General features: G+C 48.8%; 1 protein-coding gene across 6 annotated transcripts in view; it reads left to right on the forward strand.

Moving 5' to 3' along the window:
• Positions 1-16,561, forward strand: part of LOC111156656 (ras responsive element binding protein 1) — a 128,173-nt gene that overhangs the window by 53,332 nt on the left and 58,280 nt on the right. For 3 of the 6 annotated variants that reach the window (XM_022517680.1, XM_022517681.1, XM_022517684.1), the window contains exons 2-5: positions 6,212-6,331; positions 9,465-9,589; positions 10,224-10,436; positions 15,680-15,769. In XM_022517680.1, the coding sequence (XP_022373388.1) occupies positions 10,266-10,436; positions 15,680-15,769 (261 nt within the window). In that variant the 5' untranslated portion in view covers positions 6,212-6,331; positions 9,465-9,589; positions 10,224-10,265. Of the gene's footprint in view, positions 1-6,211; positions 6,332-9,464; positions 9,590-10,223; positions 10,437-11,698; positions 11,712-15,679; positions 15,770-16,561 lie in introns of those variants that run through there. The other 3 variants (XM_022517682.1, XM_022517683.1, XM_022517685.1) reach the window with 2 other exon arrangements.

Below are 16,561 nucleotides of genomic sequence, written 5' to 3' on the forward strand. Positions count from 1 at the left end.
TAGGGAAAGCCCAGCTCACCTGGAGAGAGAGGGACAGGGCTGAGCCCCTTGGGCCACGGGGCTGGGGGTGGGGGGAGGTGAACGGGGCCTCTCGGACAGCTGTGACTTCGCTCCACATGTCTGGCGGGAGTTCCATCCTGTCAGTGAGACGTGCTCCCAGGAGAAGCGCTGCAAGGCACGCAGCCTGCTGCTTCCCGGTCTCAGTGACGACCCAGAAGCTTATACCCCGGACTTTGCCCCACTTCCTCCGAAGAAGCCAAGAGCCCTGTGGAGACATACAGGAAGAAGAGTAGGATCCCATGGACGGTTTCATAAACCAGCGGGCGCAGAAATCGGCCCGTCTTTCCAGGGGTTGGTATTTCGGATAGTAAATTTCATCGGTGACGTTTGGTCAGCAAGAAGCTTGCCTTCCAGTCAGCGCTTGGCTCCCTGCTGAAGTGTGTGTGTCCTGTAACCATCAAAATGTCCACAAGTGACTTTTATTTTTACGAGAGAAACTGCTTCCAGCATGGGACCTGTCACTCCCCTGAGGCTGCTCCTCTCTCTCTCCCTGCCCCCCGCCCGGACTTAACTGAATATTGAAATGCTCCTTTACCCGAGGATAGTGAACCTTACTTGTGGGGAGCCAGCAGCCTGTGGTAATCCTGGCACCCATGGGGGCTCCTGAGACCTGATCGGTGCGGGGCAGCCGCTCTAGGCTGGAGGAGTGACCTCTGCTCCATTTGTCCCTCTCCATCCGAGGGTCCCATTAAGAGACACAACGCAGGAGACCCTGAGCTCCCTTTGAGGCTAATGGGGCTTCTTCAGATTTGCCTTCCCTCAGTGCTCTCCTCCCTGACTGTTCTTGTCACCGGCCCTCTTTGGGGTGCACATTCTCCCGTGAGCAGCAGAGAAATCTGTGGGGCCCGCGAGGGTGTCCAGGACCACCAGAAATCCTGGCTGCCGGCTTTGACTGTGGAGAACATCCCACAGCATGCTTCCCGGGAGTGACAGCTTGGCGGATGCCATTTGCTGGAGAGATGGCTCTGAGGGTCCAGAGTCTCCCCGAGGCGCGGCACTGCGGCTGGCCCTGCCTTGTCTGAAGTTCACATCTGACATGTCCCCATTCCTGAGCTGCTGAAATAGGCCCTGCATAAATTAACCACCCCCCCCAACACACACACACTACATTCCTTCCTTTCTTTCTTTTCACTCATTAATGCATTCATTCATTCATCGTGGTGGATACAGCTAAAATTAGAGCTGAGATCCGAGTTTCTAGCGCCTTGGTTTTTGTAACAGTGGCTCCTTCCAAATTCTCGCAAAAGGAAAGTTTCTCAGGGAGATCCTTGGTTCTGTGTCAGCCTTCTTGCAGAATTCTCTGTAAAGATGAACGCTGGTTCGCAAGGCTTCGCCAGAATCCCCTGAGAGCTAACACACAGACTCACAGGGCCCATCCCCAGAGGTGTTTCTGATGTAGACGTTCTGGAGTGGGGCCTGAGCATCTTTCTTTTTTCTTGCTTTTGGTCTTACTGCAGAATCCTTGATACAAGCGCTGTGTAAGTAAGTTTCAGGTGTCCAGCATAGCGACCTGACTGACATACATTGAGAATCTGCATTTCTAGCAAAGGTCCTCTGATGCTGCCTCGTGGGGACTACACTTTGGGGTGGCCTGTGTGGCAGGATCAATGGTAGTTAACTTCTCACTGGATGAGACGGACATTCCCTTCACGTGGTATTTACATCATTTTTGCTCTGTGCAGTTGTGCCTACACCCTCCCAAGGTTCTGTGTTCCCTATCTCTTGCCCTCCCCCACTACTTCCCCCCCACAGACACCTTGTTGGAACCCCAGGACCTGAGAGTGTAGGCTTCCTGCCAGAGCTCCTCTCACTCAAGGCCTGCATTTCCTTATGCATGGAAGCAGAAGTGGCCTAGGGGACATAGATGGCCTCTGAGGTCACACTGGTGGATCAGTTGGATCCAGCCACTCGGGCAGAACCGGGCTATTCAGGATTTCAGGCAGAGCCTGGTGGCTTCCTTCCAGTTTCCTTCTTCTAGAATTCAAGGGTGTAGAATGTGGAGGTGCCCCCCTGCCCCCATCCCCCATCTCTTTGCCCAGCAAAGGCAATGAGTGCTTGCAGACTCTTGTCCTGTGCAGTGAACTTTCCAGTCTGAGTTAGAAGTCCAGCCATGCATCCTGCCAGAGAGAGGAAGGCAGAGGTGAAGGTGTGAGAGAGGTCCTTTCCCTGCCTAGAAACAGGCAGAAGTGCAAGGCCAGGTGCCGAGCAGTCCGGAAGGGCAGGAGTGACTCAGAATATGATTGTGACGAGTCAGAGAATGTGACTGAGGGAGTGCATCTGTTCTCTCCAGCCCTGTGCCAGGATTGCAGATTTTGTCCAGAAGAAACTCAGCAGTGTTTCGAAGCTGGATTTGCTTTGCTCTGCTGCCGGATCTTATGCGCAGGTTGCTTAACCCTCTGCACCTTAGTTTTCTCATCTGTATAGTGGGACCAGGGCTCCTCGGGTGGGGCTGGGAGGATGCAGTGAGATGCTGTACTTAGCGTATGGCAAGTAGTGTTCAAGACCCGGTAGCCGCCATCATCCTCATCCGTAGTGTTGGTATTAATATTGCAGAGTCAGAGTTTTATAACAAAGAGCTTCAGGAATTCTCTCAGTGGGAATGAAGTGTGAAAGGTGGCCCCTGAGGGATAGGAGTGGAGGGGGCCGGCATGCAGAGGTGCATTCTGGGAGAAGAAACTGAACAGAGAGGTCACCCTCAGCAGGAAGGCCAGAAGGTAAAGGAAGGCCAGAGCATAGGGAGCTTTGAATGGCAGGTTAGAAGGTCTCACTACTTCCTGTCGTCTTGAGGGGACGTTTTGGAGGCAGACCTCAGAAGCCAGCCCCGTGGGAGGGCCCACATACATGGTCTTCTCTGTTCCCCCTCACCCAGCGGGGAGAATGCAGAACTGGCCAGAGCAGCTCACGTTGCCGAGTTGGGCCCAGCCTGCTGGAGCGTTCCATGGGACACTCCAAGGCCTCATCTGACCAAAGCCCATGCCAGTGAGGGAGACGGTGACTTGCCTGGGTTGGCGCCCCGTGCAAGGCATAGACTGAGCCCATCGCCAAGAAACACATCAACGTCCTGGAACTCAGAGCCGTCATCACAGCTGTCAGCCTTCACAGCACACACGAGGCTGTCCTGGTTAGAGGAGACAGTCTTGCCCCACGCTTTGCAGGCCAGGGAGAATGGGCATTGCCGTGGTGTGACACCTCGTCTGGTTCGGTTTTGTCCCCAGCCTAGACAAGAGGGAGGGAAGAGTATTTTCCTTTCTGATGGAGCCCGGTCTAAGAGAGATGTCCTTGCGGCTTATAAAGCTCCCTGTTAGAGCATCCATGGGCCTCTCCTGTCATCCTAGGCATCTGACTTACCCCATCTGTCCCGCAGGCCTTTAGGAGAGATTTTAGATTTCACTGAAGAATCCTTTGGGTTTTCAGAAGCTGAGAAGCTTTGTTTCTAGAAGATCTTCCCTTTTATCTTTCATCTCCCCTTTGCTATCTCATTGGACCTGGAGACAGGCTCCTTAATCTTTTCTTTCTGGCTTTACATAGCATTGTCCCTTATCTCCTCGGGGACCTGTGGGCTGGAGGCCAGCCTTCCCTGCCCCCTCATCCTCACAGATGGACCTCTGCCCTCTGCAAGTCATCCTGCTTCCAGTGGATCAGGGCAGAGCCTGTGTGGGAATGCAAACACCGCGTCCCCCGGCAGGAGCCCCGAGACCCTCCCCTCCAGATTCCAGCCTGTGCTTCTCACGTTCTCCTGCCCTAGTCACCTTCTAGGACATAGCCTCTCCTCACCTGGTCTTTTCTCCCCTCTTCTTCCTCCTTCTCTCCCCACCCCACCCCACCCAGGTGATGGTGATAGAGGTGAAGGGTATCTCGAATTTTCTTCCAAGAACTGTCCTGTACTTATCCACTTGCTGAGTTCTGTGAATCCCTCAGGCCTGGTAGAATCCCAGTAACCCCTTGTCCCTCAGCTTTAATTACAAGATGTCTTCAGTATTCAGATCCTTTACATCCAAGATCAGAAGATAGAAGTTTCAGGGTCAAGCGTGTCGGGTCTGCGTGCTCCCATTCTGGGTCCCTGTGTGTACTGAGGAGACTACTTGGTGGACTTTTTTAAAGTATCTTTTTTAAATGAGCAGGAAGGGCGAGTTCACATGTTAATGAGAGTCGTAGTTGTATTTTGGAAAGTTTAAATTCCAGAGGCTCATCTCTGTGACGTGGGTTTTTAATAATTATATATAGAACTATAATTCATTTTATTTGGAGATGGTGTTTCTAGAAAACAACCATGGAGCTGTTCCGCTCGACTTTCTTCGTATTAAAATTTACTGTGAGGGGCACCTGAGCGGCTCAGTCAGTTAAGTGTCTGACTTTGGCTCAAGTCATGATTTCGGGGTCCTTAGGTCTGGCCCCTTGTCGGGCGCCCTGCTCAGTGGGGAGCCTGCTTCTCCCTCTCCTTCCACCCCTCCCCCCATTCGTGTTCTTTCTCTTTCTTGCTCACTCTCTCAAATAAATAAAATCTTTAAAAAAATTTGCTTGAAATTTGCTGTGAATTGAGACATGAATAATAAGGGAGGGAAATCTGGCTTGTTTTCTGTGTTGTTTTGTTTTTTTCTTCTTCCACAGTGTTTCACTTCACCCTAGGCATCTTTAAGTTTGGGTGGGGGTGATCTGCAAGGATGTTTTGTGCATTTCTAGAATCTGATGAGAATTTTAATAAGCTTGACCTGATTCATAGTTTAAAGGAAGGTGAGTTATATGTCAAGTAAAAGCAGGATTTTTATCCTGCTTACCCCCAGGATGAGTTTCTGGGCTCCCTAAACTCTTGATGCTGAAGGGAAATGTTGAGGCTATAGCCGCACGTGCGTCGTTCTGTGGGAAGGTCGTAATTTTTTTGTCAGACCCTTAAGGAGGTTCTTGCCGCCACCAAACCATTGAGAATTACTGGGGTAGTAATAAGGATTCCTTGGGGCTTACGGGGTCTCTATCCCACTGGGGGGCTGTCCCTATGAGTTACTCCTAGTTTCTTGATACTTGGCTCAAGATCCAAAGAACTTTTCAGAAGGGGAAGGGGCAAAGAGAAAAGTTGGAGAATTGCCGACAGTGAGGTGTAGTTCACGTGTCAGCAGTGTCCACGGAGCGGCTTGCAGCCCGGTTGGTGGCACTTTGTCCCCCAACTGGCCAGTCCAGCAGGGGGCTTGCCTGTCCGAGGTGCTCAGGAACCTGTCGTGGGCAAAGTGAGTGACGTTCAAGATGATAACTGGGCGTGTGGCCTCACAGAGCAGCTTTCCTCCAGACGCTTGGAGAGGGGATAAAAAAGAGAAAGTGAGCCACCAAGCGTTTCTCGACAGGGTTTGTCTGTGTGGCGGTTTGATTTACATCCTTCCATCTCCTGCTTGGGCACTCCCCAGTTCAGCTTTGGGATGCTGTTCTCAGAAACGGAATGTGGCTACATGCTGCAGCGCTGGGGGACGCCGTGGAAGGCTGCATTCTGGGGCTCCCTGACTTTGCAGAGGGCCAGCTTTCTCCCAGGGCAGGGATTGGAGACCCCTGGCACCCCAGAGCGCATGTGCTTAAACTCTTGGCGGGGCGGGGGGAGGACATGTGGGGCATGTGTCACTGGAGAAGTTTTCTGTATCCTCCCTACAGCAAGGAGAAGCTTGGTCCTGTCTGAACTGTCGGGGGCGCTTCCCCTTTCACTCAGGAGAAGGTGTACTTATCTGTCCTTAAGTTAAAGGATTGTTTGGTTCCATATTGTCTACTCTCTCCAGCTGTCTTCTTGCCACTCGGTTGCTGATAGCACTTAGTGTGGTCTTGTTCTCTCTGCCCTTGAAACTCGAAGTCTGTCCGCATGGGCTGTTAACGCGCTGCGGGGATGCCTGGAGCCCCCCCCCCCCCGCCCCGCCGGGGCCAGCGGTCCTAGCTGCTGTCACGCGATGTTGCCCCCAATGCGCCCGACATGTGGGGCGTGATTTGGTGGGGGGGGGGATTCCTGTCTGTCCCAGGCACACTGGGAGCTGGAAGCTTGCTTATGCACACAGGCGGGGATGGGACCCATTCTCTTGTCCTTAACTTGTGACTCCCGCTGCTAAGTGGAGAAAAGGATGCAGAAATGGGACCATTTCTGGTCTTGATTCCCCCTTCATATCACCTTTTCTCATTTGTGCAGGCTGCTCCGACTCTGTACTCCAGAGGTGGTGGCTTTGAGGTGTGACCCCGCCCACGTCTGGGCTCCGCCAGTGCCAGCCCCTCAATAAGGAGGGCCAGCTTGATAAGACGAGGAAAACAGGTCAGTTAAACTGGATCGACTTTCCCGGAGTCACAATAACTTGGAGTGTTGAGTCTTCTCTCCCCTCCCCTCCCCTCCCCTCCCTTCCCCTCCCCTCCCCTCCCCTCCCTTCCCTTCCCCACCCCTCCCCTCCCTTCCCCACATTCCCTATGAGTTGCTCTTTCTCTACCCCCCTGGTCCTCCTGAGGCCTTGCTGCAAAACAGTGAAATTGTGACCCTGAGTTGCTAGCTCCCCCTGATCCAGTGGGCCTGAAGTGTGGGAGGAGAAATCTGGGGTGTTGAGTGTCGGTCTCATAGGAAGTAGTGCTTCAGACACCCCTGTTCCCTGCCCACCACCCCCCACCATTCAGACTGTGCAAATAACAGACGACTGGCAAGTCTACTTGGCCCTGTCGATGAAGATGAAGACTTGACTTCTTATCTGTGATTTGGGAACTTCATTGGGGCTCCCAGTCCTCTCTGGTTCCAGTTGGAGCCCATTGCATTAGAATGGGGCCAGTGATTTTTATTTTGTTTATTGTCAGTATTTTATTGTTGTTATTTGCTCTCCCCCAGTAGCGGGCCTGATGTGTAGGATGGTGTCAGGGAGCAAAGGGAAGCATGAACATGCCAAGACTATTAATATCCCTAAAGAAAAACACGCTTTTCAAATGGACCTTAAGCTGTGCGGTTCCACTTTCATCCCTCAGATCAAATCTCGGAAGGTTTAGGTTTTTCAGTTTGGGTTATTGCCCCAGTGTAGTCCAGTGTCGGCATGGGTCCGGGCCACCTGGCCTCTGGTTTAATCCGTGCACAGATGTGCCTTAATGCTAACGTGGATTTTTTCCCATAACCTGGAACAATGAGCTCCCTTATTTTACACCAGGTCCTTTCCTTTCTTCCCTGTTCCATCCTCCCAAAGACAGAAAGAACTCAAGTATAAGACTCAAGAGCAAACAGGAGTAAAAACCAAAGCTCCTTGGGTTGCTTCTGAAACAGCTTTTCAGGGATGAGTCTAATGACTGTGCTCTTCTTTTCGAACAGCGTAGCTACGGGTTCTTTCTGCTAACTGCATTTTCTGATCAGAGATGAGAAGTCTCTATTGAAAAAATACATTGCTACTTACTTACGTGTAAACTAGGTAAAGGAAGTAAATGTAGCATTTGTTTTCCTGTCCAGACAAAATGGGAAACAAGTCTGCGTTTCTTCTTTTCCAACAGGGTTATTAAACCCTTGCACCATTCAGCCCCGGTGTTGTTTAGCTCTCATGGCTATGGGTAGAGATTGTATATTGAAGACACTTAGAGTGTTTGCAAGAATCTCTGTTTGATGTTATAATGACTATAACAAAAATTCTTACTAGTAATCTGGCTCTGTTACTTGAATATATTTTTTATTTGATATTTATAATTTTAATTTTTTATGTTGACTGTCTTCGCTGTGCATTTTTCTTTCCCTGTTCAGTGATAGAATATAATTTTCACAACTTACAATTTTACATTGAGTCCTAGAGGTGTTTAACCTATTCCCAGATTTCAGTAAATGACCACATTTTTCTTTCCTAAGTGTATATTGGGCCAAAAGCAAGATTATCTCCTAAACTGCTCCTGTAGACCACTAGAAAGGTTAACTTTCTTTTTACCGACATAACGTAAGTACAATAAAGAGTTATGGTCAGCTATTTCATAATTTGCTGTACATAAAACTAAGGAGGAAATATATTTGAAAGAACAAGATGGTTTTAAGATTGAAGGCATCCACTTATTTGAGTCAAACAGATAATTATACGCTGATTGATTACAACAGTTCTAGGGAACTGACAATACTTTTAGAAATGCAGTAGGAAAGAAATCGGGTGTGCCCCTGTGTATGCACACTTACGTGCGTGTGCCTGTGTCTCACGATTTTTCCTAGACAGAGAAATCCGAAGTGAATTTTCAAAGACCGTTAAAAACAGGAAGTTTGAAGCACAGTTTTAAAAGGCCTAGCATGGAGAAACTTCATGGGACAGCAGTTTGGTTTTTTCATTAATTTGGGATGTAGCTCTTCTCCCTTTGTGGGAAAGATGTGCGGGGGACGGCTCCATCAAGTTATCTTAGTAGTTGCATGTTTCTGCAGCTCGTCCTTTTACTTATACCATTTGGAAACCCGTTACAACCCTATCTTCAAAATGTCTGTCCACAAGGAAGGCACATTTCGTCTCTTGACGAGAAAAGTACTGTTCCTAAGACTCTCTTTGGCTCCTCTGGTAAGATTTTAGCTCGAGACTTCTCAGCTGATGGCAACATCACTTAACTAAAGTTATATCCCCAAGTTCTTCCTGCTCTGCTGCTGGACACATTTGTAGCCACTCTGGGTGTTACCATTTGTCGTATCCTAGGGCACATCCCCTGAAGTTGGAGGAGGAAACCACAAGAAATCACGTTCTTTCTGGTGGTGGTTCTAAGCCTTCTCTTGGCTGCTGAGATAAGGAGCTTGATCTTTGACTAAAGTCCAGTTGAGGCCCGCTATGGGATAATAGGATATGTGGCTTACTGACAGGGCTCTCGCTCTAGAATGTCTTCCCAGAGAAAATGAGGGAAGTAGTTTACCGGCAGACTTTCTTCTGACTGTACCTACTGCCGTGGTCAGGTATGGAACTAGAAGGGGCTGAATGGCCATGAGCTGTGGTGTTCCATTTGGTCATTCTGTTCGTATTACCATTTTTCTTTTTAGATCTGACCTAATACCTTCTAGACCGTGAGATTTTCCTGAGTTCCTTTCCTGCCAGCCTTATCTTTGGTCAGTTTTAGGCAGAGACAGGAAGGGAGGGTCAAGAAGGAGTCTGAATGTGGGGGACTGGGGTGTAGGTAGGGTATGAAGGAAAATTCAGTGTGGTGTATAAATGGGAACCCCAGAAAGTAAAATACCACAAAATTGTTTTGGCTGTTGAGAGTGAGGGTAACAGCACTGTAGGGAACATCAGTTAAAGGTTGAAAAAGCAAACACAGAAGGTGGTTTTGGAAGAAAAGGATGACTTAAAAATCACCTCCTCCCTTTTGTGTATTCTCGTGAATAGAGTGGCCTGAGATTATGACAAATACATGGTTTCAGTTTTTTCTTCCCTGGGTCAAAAGGCATTCACTGAATCTTTTTGCCTTTGCTTCCCTTCCAGTGTCAACAAGTGATAGAAGAGAAGAAAAAAAAAGAAGTGAACGCAGACTGCTCTCCTACTCCACGTGGATGATAGCTATAGCAGGGGAAGGTCTCATAGTGTATCAGTTGGGGCAGAAAATGGAGGTAATTGACAGTGGGGGCTGGTTGGTTCTTCTTTCCACTTTCTGGGGTATAGGTACATGACCTACTTGTATATTTGAAGCAACAGTCTTTTTTTGTGTTGATATGAAATTTGGTTATAAATCTGATAGGATTGGCTTCTCAGTTGTCCTCCACAGTTCGGGCTCCCCTGTTATAAACACTGTATTGTGGAAGTGGAGTTAAGTGAGACCTGATGGCCCTCATCATTAGTTGTTAAGTCTAGAACGTTCATGTAGTAGCACATGTGTTAGGGTTAGGAGGATGGTGCTGGCCAGACGTTAGCTCCCTGGGCTTTCCTAATTGTTGGCTAAGCCTTTCCCACTCTGCCTAATGAAAGAATAGGGAAAGCCAAGAGGCCTGCGTCCACTGGTGTTGGGGGTTGTGTCGGTGTGTCCACTCAGCAAGGAGGAAGCAAGGTTATCAGTCTCCGGCATGACAGAGCCTCATTCATGTGAAAGCTTAAGTCATTTTGCGGCATAAGTGTCAGCTTGAGCTGAAGGAGGGTTTTAGGTGTTTTGACCTGACTTAACGGTTATGGGTGCCCTGGCCGCCGCCCCCTGCCTCTGGTAGACGCCAAACCTCGCAGTGACCAACAGCAGCGATTTCCGATTTTCAGTTCTATGGCAGAGGCTTCTTAGAAGCTTAAACCCTTGACCCAATGACGTCAAGTTCGCCCATTGGCTTGGAAGGTTCAGACTTGTCTTCTGTCAACACCATGATGTCAGCGGTAATGAGTGTAGGGAAGGTCGCCGAGAATGGCGGGAGCCCCCAGAGCGCCAAGTCCCCCACGAAGCCTCCAGGACCAAATCGGATTGGCAGAAGGAACCAGGTAAGCTTTTGTGCACTAGCTGTGACATCTGGTGGCTTTAGTCTATGAGAACGTTGGGAGGATGTTTGCTTGAGCCCCAGCTTCCTAAGCTGAAACCTTGGATGTGTTCAGAACTTAGCACATACCGAGAGGCTTCGAAAGGGCGTTTTTCAGGGCGCATGTCAGTTTCCTTTCATGGAGAAAATTTTCTCTGCTCTGGTGTCAGTATTGGTGGAAGCATCCTTTATTCTCTGTCCTGTAATTTGATTCGATTGCAAGCTTTCTTCACATGCTGGCCAAGGCAAAGAACTTGACGTACTCCTCCACGGTGGCATGGTTCCTTTCTTTCTTTATGCAGCTGGTTAATTGGGTTTTCGAAGCCGCTTTCTTGATTTATTTTATTATTATTTTTTTAACTGTCTTCACATTAGGTAGCAAATAAGTACTGGTTTTGCTGAATCTCCCATTCCACTTTCCATCCTTGACAAAGCACAGAATTTGACTCCAGAGAATTCTACTTTAGTCCTCTTGAATTTTTAGTGGGCATCAGGTCAGGAGGCGTGGGAAAGAGTAAGTGGGTGGGCCAGGATTGGAAGGACTAATTAACGTGTTAACAGAAGTCTGTGTCTCCTCCTTTGGGAAGTAAGGTGGATCTTTTAATTAACGTACCCATGGGGCATGTGGAAAGTTGTGTCTCTTCTGTTAGCAACACATTCAGCGAAACTCGAGGAGTGAGGCAGAAGGTGAGTAGTTTTGTTCTTCTCTGAATCCATGTAATCCCAACTGATGAACTCCACGCTGAATTTTTGGTTAAGCATACTTAATGGGCTTATACCAAATCCTCCGGGGAAGAGGCAGTCTTCCCAGATAGTCTCCATTACCAGGGGTGGCCTAGATAGTAAACCCGTTGGGCTTCTGTGAATTTGTTTTCTATTTTGTTAATAATCGTCCAATCGTTCTCCTTCTACAGAATTGTCTGAGCGCCATCTATGATGGTTTTCTATAAATTCTTAGAACATTAGTCCAGGCTTCTGATAGAACCTGTCCTCCAGGAAGGGTCTTCCCAGCCTAAGATCCCTCCAGCAACATAGGAGAAGGGTCCGTTTGCTCATGTCTTCCCCGCGGCTGAAGACTTGGCAGGGCTCCGTGATGACGTAGGGTCAGAGCACTGATACCTTTTTCTCTTTTTTTTCCCCTGTCTCTGCCTGCCTCTCTTCCTATGGGTACCTGAGAAAATACTCAGCCTGTATGACTGTGGCCTGAGTCAAGAAGGAGCGCTAGCTCTGGGAAGAAAAGGTCTATTTCCACTCTCACATCACTGTCCATCCGTCCATCTATCCGTCCCATCTCTCCATCCACCCACCCATTTCACAGTATATACTTCCGGCCAGGTACTGCCCCAGGTGCCAGGCATTTCGGGATGAACGAGATACGAAAAGTCACTGTCTCCTCATCCTTCTGTGTTTGACCAAGACAAAGTGGCATGGGTAGTGATGAGCGCAGCGTTTCCCCGAATAGGTGGGGTTGACCCAAGTCCAGGCTCTGGTCCCTTCCTGGTGCTTCAGAGACTGTGGGGTAGAACCGTAGAGCTTGACCAGCAGCTCCTCCATCCCTGCGGGGTTAGTGGAGGGGACTCTGCGGGCAAATGGTGCCAGTGTCCCTGAGCCTTTCTCATCTGCTTCCGATGTCCTCCAGGGTTCCTTGGGACACCAGCTTAGTGTTTGAGAGGGGGGTTCTGGGCCCCAGGGACTGTGGAAAGACAGTGCATGCAAAACCCCGGAGCACAGCTGGCGAGAGGGAGTACGTCATCCTTACCTGTGAGCAGATGGGGACGGCTGAGAGCAGGCGCCCCGAGAGCGAAGTCCCATCAGCACTAGCACTGAGTTCCAGGACAGATTAGCCACAGCCGACGCTGACGAGGGTGCCAGATTGTTTCATTAGGGAATGGTTAGTTATCACATTAGCTGCTAATTTTATCTGTCAGTTCAGGAAGTCTGCTCCTTCCAGCAGCACAGCCGCAAGAACTGGATCACAGGGCTCCGGCTGGGCTGCTCTCTTTTCTCTTGAGTTGCTTTGCAAAAATTAAATCTGAGTCCAAGGATCTATTTCTCCCAGACTGTTGTGGATTCTGTAGATCTGCTTTAGGGTCTGCGGCGGACCACAGCCAAGCCTCAGAAAAGGTCTGGGTTCTGGTTCGTGATAAACCCTGGACTCTATGCCAGACAGTACAGGGAGCTGCTCAGTATGTCTAGTATCTGCCTCGAGGTGAACACAGAATGGTGGTTTTTTTGTTAAGTTTTGTTTTTTAAGATTTTATTTATTAATTTGAGATAGCAGGATGGCGGGGGGTTGGTGGGGAGCCGCAGGGAGAGGGAGAAGCAGAATCCCCACTGAGTAGGGAACCCGACACGGGGCTTTATCCGGGGACCCTGAGATCGAGACCTGAGCCCAAGGTAGATGCCTAACCTACTGAGCCACCCAGGTGCCCTCCGCAAGATGGTTTTTTTAAAAATGTGCTGCCTCAGGAGCTTGGCCACACGGATGCCTGCTTTTTAACATTTATTGACATCTTACCCATGAATTTTTCTTTAAAAAAATTTAAAAATATTTTTATATATTTATAACATATAATTATTAATCATTATATGTGTATAAATATAAGTATATTTATATATTATTTTTTAATCTACTAATTGATCAAAAATACCCCAGAGACTGAGTTTTGGCCCAGCGACGAGACCACCCTCGTTATTATAGTGAGTGCTCCTATTTTGTTGGGAATACTTCTGTTTCTGGTGTTTCTGTTTGCTGGTCAGCTCTGTGCTCATGGGAGTCGGTTGGGCAGAGGACGAGCGACCTCACACGACCTCACACACCTCACGCCCCTGGAGGACGAAAGGGCATGGGTGACGGGATGAGACTGTGGTGGCGGTTTTTCAGCATCTCTGGGTTAATCAACTTCCTTAGACTAAACATCCTTTTTTTTTTTTTAATTTGCAAACGAAAAAAACGTGTAGCATACCTCATCCTGAGAGCCAGTGCCACAGGCTAGGAAAGCATTTGTATGGCTTCACATGAGGCCTGTTGGACTTTGCAGAGGGAGGGAACCGCTGTGCGCAGGGCCATCCTGGACATCCCCATGTGTCCCCTCCACCCCGTCTGCCCTGTGGTGCCATTTGTGTTCACAGTCTTCAGGGTGACTTGTATTTTCATCACGTCTCACGAGCCAGCAACACGGGTGTTTCCTCTCTGGGCCTTGGAGTTAATCCTTTTTTTGTTCAGACTTCCAGAGCGCAGTGGCTGGCCCGAGTTCGACTCCTGGGTCTGCTACTTCACGGTTCTCTCCTTTGGGACAGCTTACTTGCCTCTCTCTACCTGTTTCCTCATCCAGAAAATGGGATCTATAATGGTGGTTGTGAAAAAACGACATTTCCGTGGGTGGAGTTGAGCGTGTAGTTAAGTGTTCAAAGGTGGCTTTTGTTGGCAGAGAATAAAAACTCATTCAAATGAGTACAAGTAAAAAGAGGTCTGTTGAAGGAAGCCTAAGGGTCCAGCCTTAGAGACGGTGACGTCCCCTCTCTTTGGCTCCCTGGTCTCGCACTTCCGTGAGGACTGATGCCCTCCCCAGGGGCATTCTTGGCTTGGGCTTGCCACGTTGCTCAGCCCAGGCCTCAGGCTACAGGAACTGTCTTTCTTTCCTTTTAAAGATTTTTTTTTATTTGTTCCTTTGAGAGAGAGAGAGAGTGAGAGTGCACAAGCAAGGGAGGGGCAGAGGGAGAAGCAGGCCTCCCCGATGAGCAGAGAGTCTGACTCTGGGTGCGATCCCAGAATCCTGAGATCATGACCTGAGCCGAAGATAGATGCTTAACTGGCGGAGCCGCCCAGGTGCCCCTACATGAACTTTCAATTCAGGTGTTCATGGTCACCTAAGGGGGTAACTTAGTGACCCCCAAACCTGGATATGTATGAGCAACTCCTAGGGAGCTTATGAAACAAGTTGATTTCTGGGGTACAACCCCCAACCCCCAATTTGATTTAGCAAGTCATATGAGTTTGGGTTAGAATTCTAGTTCAGAAAAGCTGCCAGGTGATTCTACTGATCAGTGGGAAACCCTCTGATCTCGGTCTCTAAGCATCTGAATTTCAGATTCCTGGGACAGGTGTCCAAGCCTTGACTCTGTTGGTTTGGGGATGAGGACAGACAGACTTCGGTGCTTAGGGGCTGTGTGGGTGAGGAGGCACGTCTGGAAAGAGGGGCCATAGCATATGGCTAGTGAAGGAGTACGTCCTTTTCCTTAAAAAGGTAAAAATCTGTTGCTTGAAGGAAGCTTGTCCCACGTGTTTTGAGGGAACATCAGATGAGCCATCTCGGCAAGTTGTGAGCTGGTTCTTTTGTTCTTTTGTCACCCTCTGTGGAAGTCTTCATTTTGGGTTGTCTGTCATTCCCTATCTCTGTGGTTTGGGCAGCAAATAATTTTATTTGGCAGAGAGAGAAAGCAGTGGGAGGGGCAGAGGGAGAAGCAGACTCTCTGCTGAGCAGGGAGCCCCATACGGGACTTGATCCCAGGACCCTGAGGTCATGATCTGAGCCAAAGGCAGACACTTAACTGACTGAGCCACCCAGGAGCCCAGTGTTTTTTGTTTTTTGTTTAAGGGCAACGTTCTTATTCTTAGTGCTTATGAGCATTGTCAGGCAGGTGCAGGCCGCAAATAAGAGGGTCGAGTTGATGCTTGTTGGGCGCACAGCTGGGCACTGAAGCCTCGCCCTTTTGGATCAATGGGGTTTTCTTAGGAAAACTGTGCTTGCGGCCCTCAAGACCAGCTAGAAGATCGTGACGGGAGCTGCCTAGATAGGGCTTGGGGAGAAGTGTATTCTGTTTCTAGCTCTGCTGTGACTTGATCCTTGATTTTTGGGGCCTCGCTGATGATTAATGCAATGGCGTTTGGTAAAAACACAACTATTTGTTGAGGTACTTACCCTGTACCGGGCACCGTTCCAGCCTTTTGTGTGTGTTCATTGATGGACTCCTCATCACCCCGCAGTGTGGTAGATGCTATTATTTTTCCCATTTGACCCCTGAGGAAACAGGGCAGACAGGAGCGGGACTTCCCCAAGCTCATACCCAGCAGCTCTGGAGCGCATGCTCTCAGCTCATTCATTGCTCTGGCTTTTGAGACCCAGGTACTTAACTCACGTCAACCACAGGAGGCCCAGGCTCAACTCTGCATTGAACTTGATTTTCCCTTGTATTATGTCTTTGCAGGAAACGAAAGAGGAGAAGTCTTCCTATAACTGTCCCCTGTGTGAAAAGATTTGCACTACCCAGCATCAGCTAACCATGCACATCCGTCAGGTTTGCTGCCGATTTTCTATGTGTTTGAAAGCATTCTTCGTTAAGAGAGGGCAGTTTGATCTCTGCAGATGAACTGTGTCTCTGCTCCATTTAGATTTAATATGTGAACAGTCTTGAGGGGCGGTTATGAAATAAGTCTTGTGTTCCGGGTTCCTGTGACCAAAATCCCAGGTCAATGCAGAATTACCTTTTCAGACTTGGACAAACATTTCGCTAACGGACCACATACAACAGAAGACCATTCGTCATACATGTCGTGTCCGTTTGAACTAAGTCTCTTCCTAGTACAGTGAGATGGTAGATGGGTTCTTTATACTGCTACAAGCTTCCATTGTGCAGCAGGGAATTGGGGATTTCTTTTGGCTTCTATAATTGGACATTTATCCTTCTCCCTTGCCTGCTGTGGGAGAAGGTACATGATGAAGCATGGATGAATCTAGAACAATGGACTGACAACATGTATAATACATATATTTGGAGTGGGACTGGATAATTTTGTTTTCATCATGTTAGTGCCGCCCTTGGTTCCCATCCTCTATTTCCCTACCCCTCATCTGCCTCCCCCTGGTAACCATCAGTTCATTCTCTAGAGTTGAGTCTGTTTCTTGGTTTGTGTGTGTGTCTCTCTCTCTCTTTGTTCCCTTTGCTCGTTTGTTTTGTTTCTTAAATCCCGCCTATGAGCGAGAAGGATTGATGATACTAAAATCATAGCACGGTACTGAGTAATACCATCATTTAATAACTTGGGTTTGGGCAGAAATGTTCTTTCTTAACATCTCCCAGAGGCCAGAA

Source organism: Enhydra lutris, unplaced genomic scaffold, assembly GCF_002288905.1.
Source record: "Enhydra lutris kenyoni isolate GAN:26980312 unplaced genomic scaffold, ASM228890v2 scaffoldscaffold48, whole genome shotgun sequence".
Classification (NCBI taxonomy): Eukaryota; Metazoa; Chordata; class Mammalia; order Carnivora; family Mustelidae; genus Enhydra; species Enhydra lutris.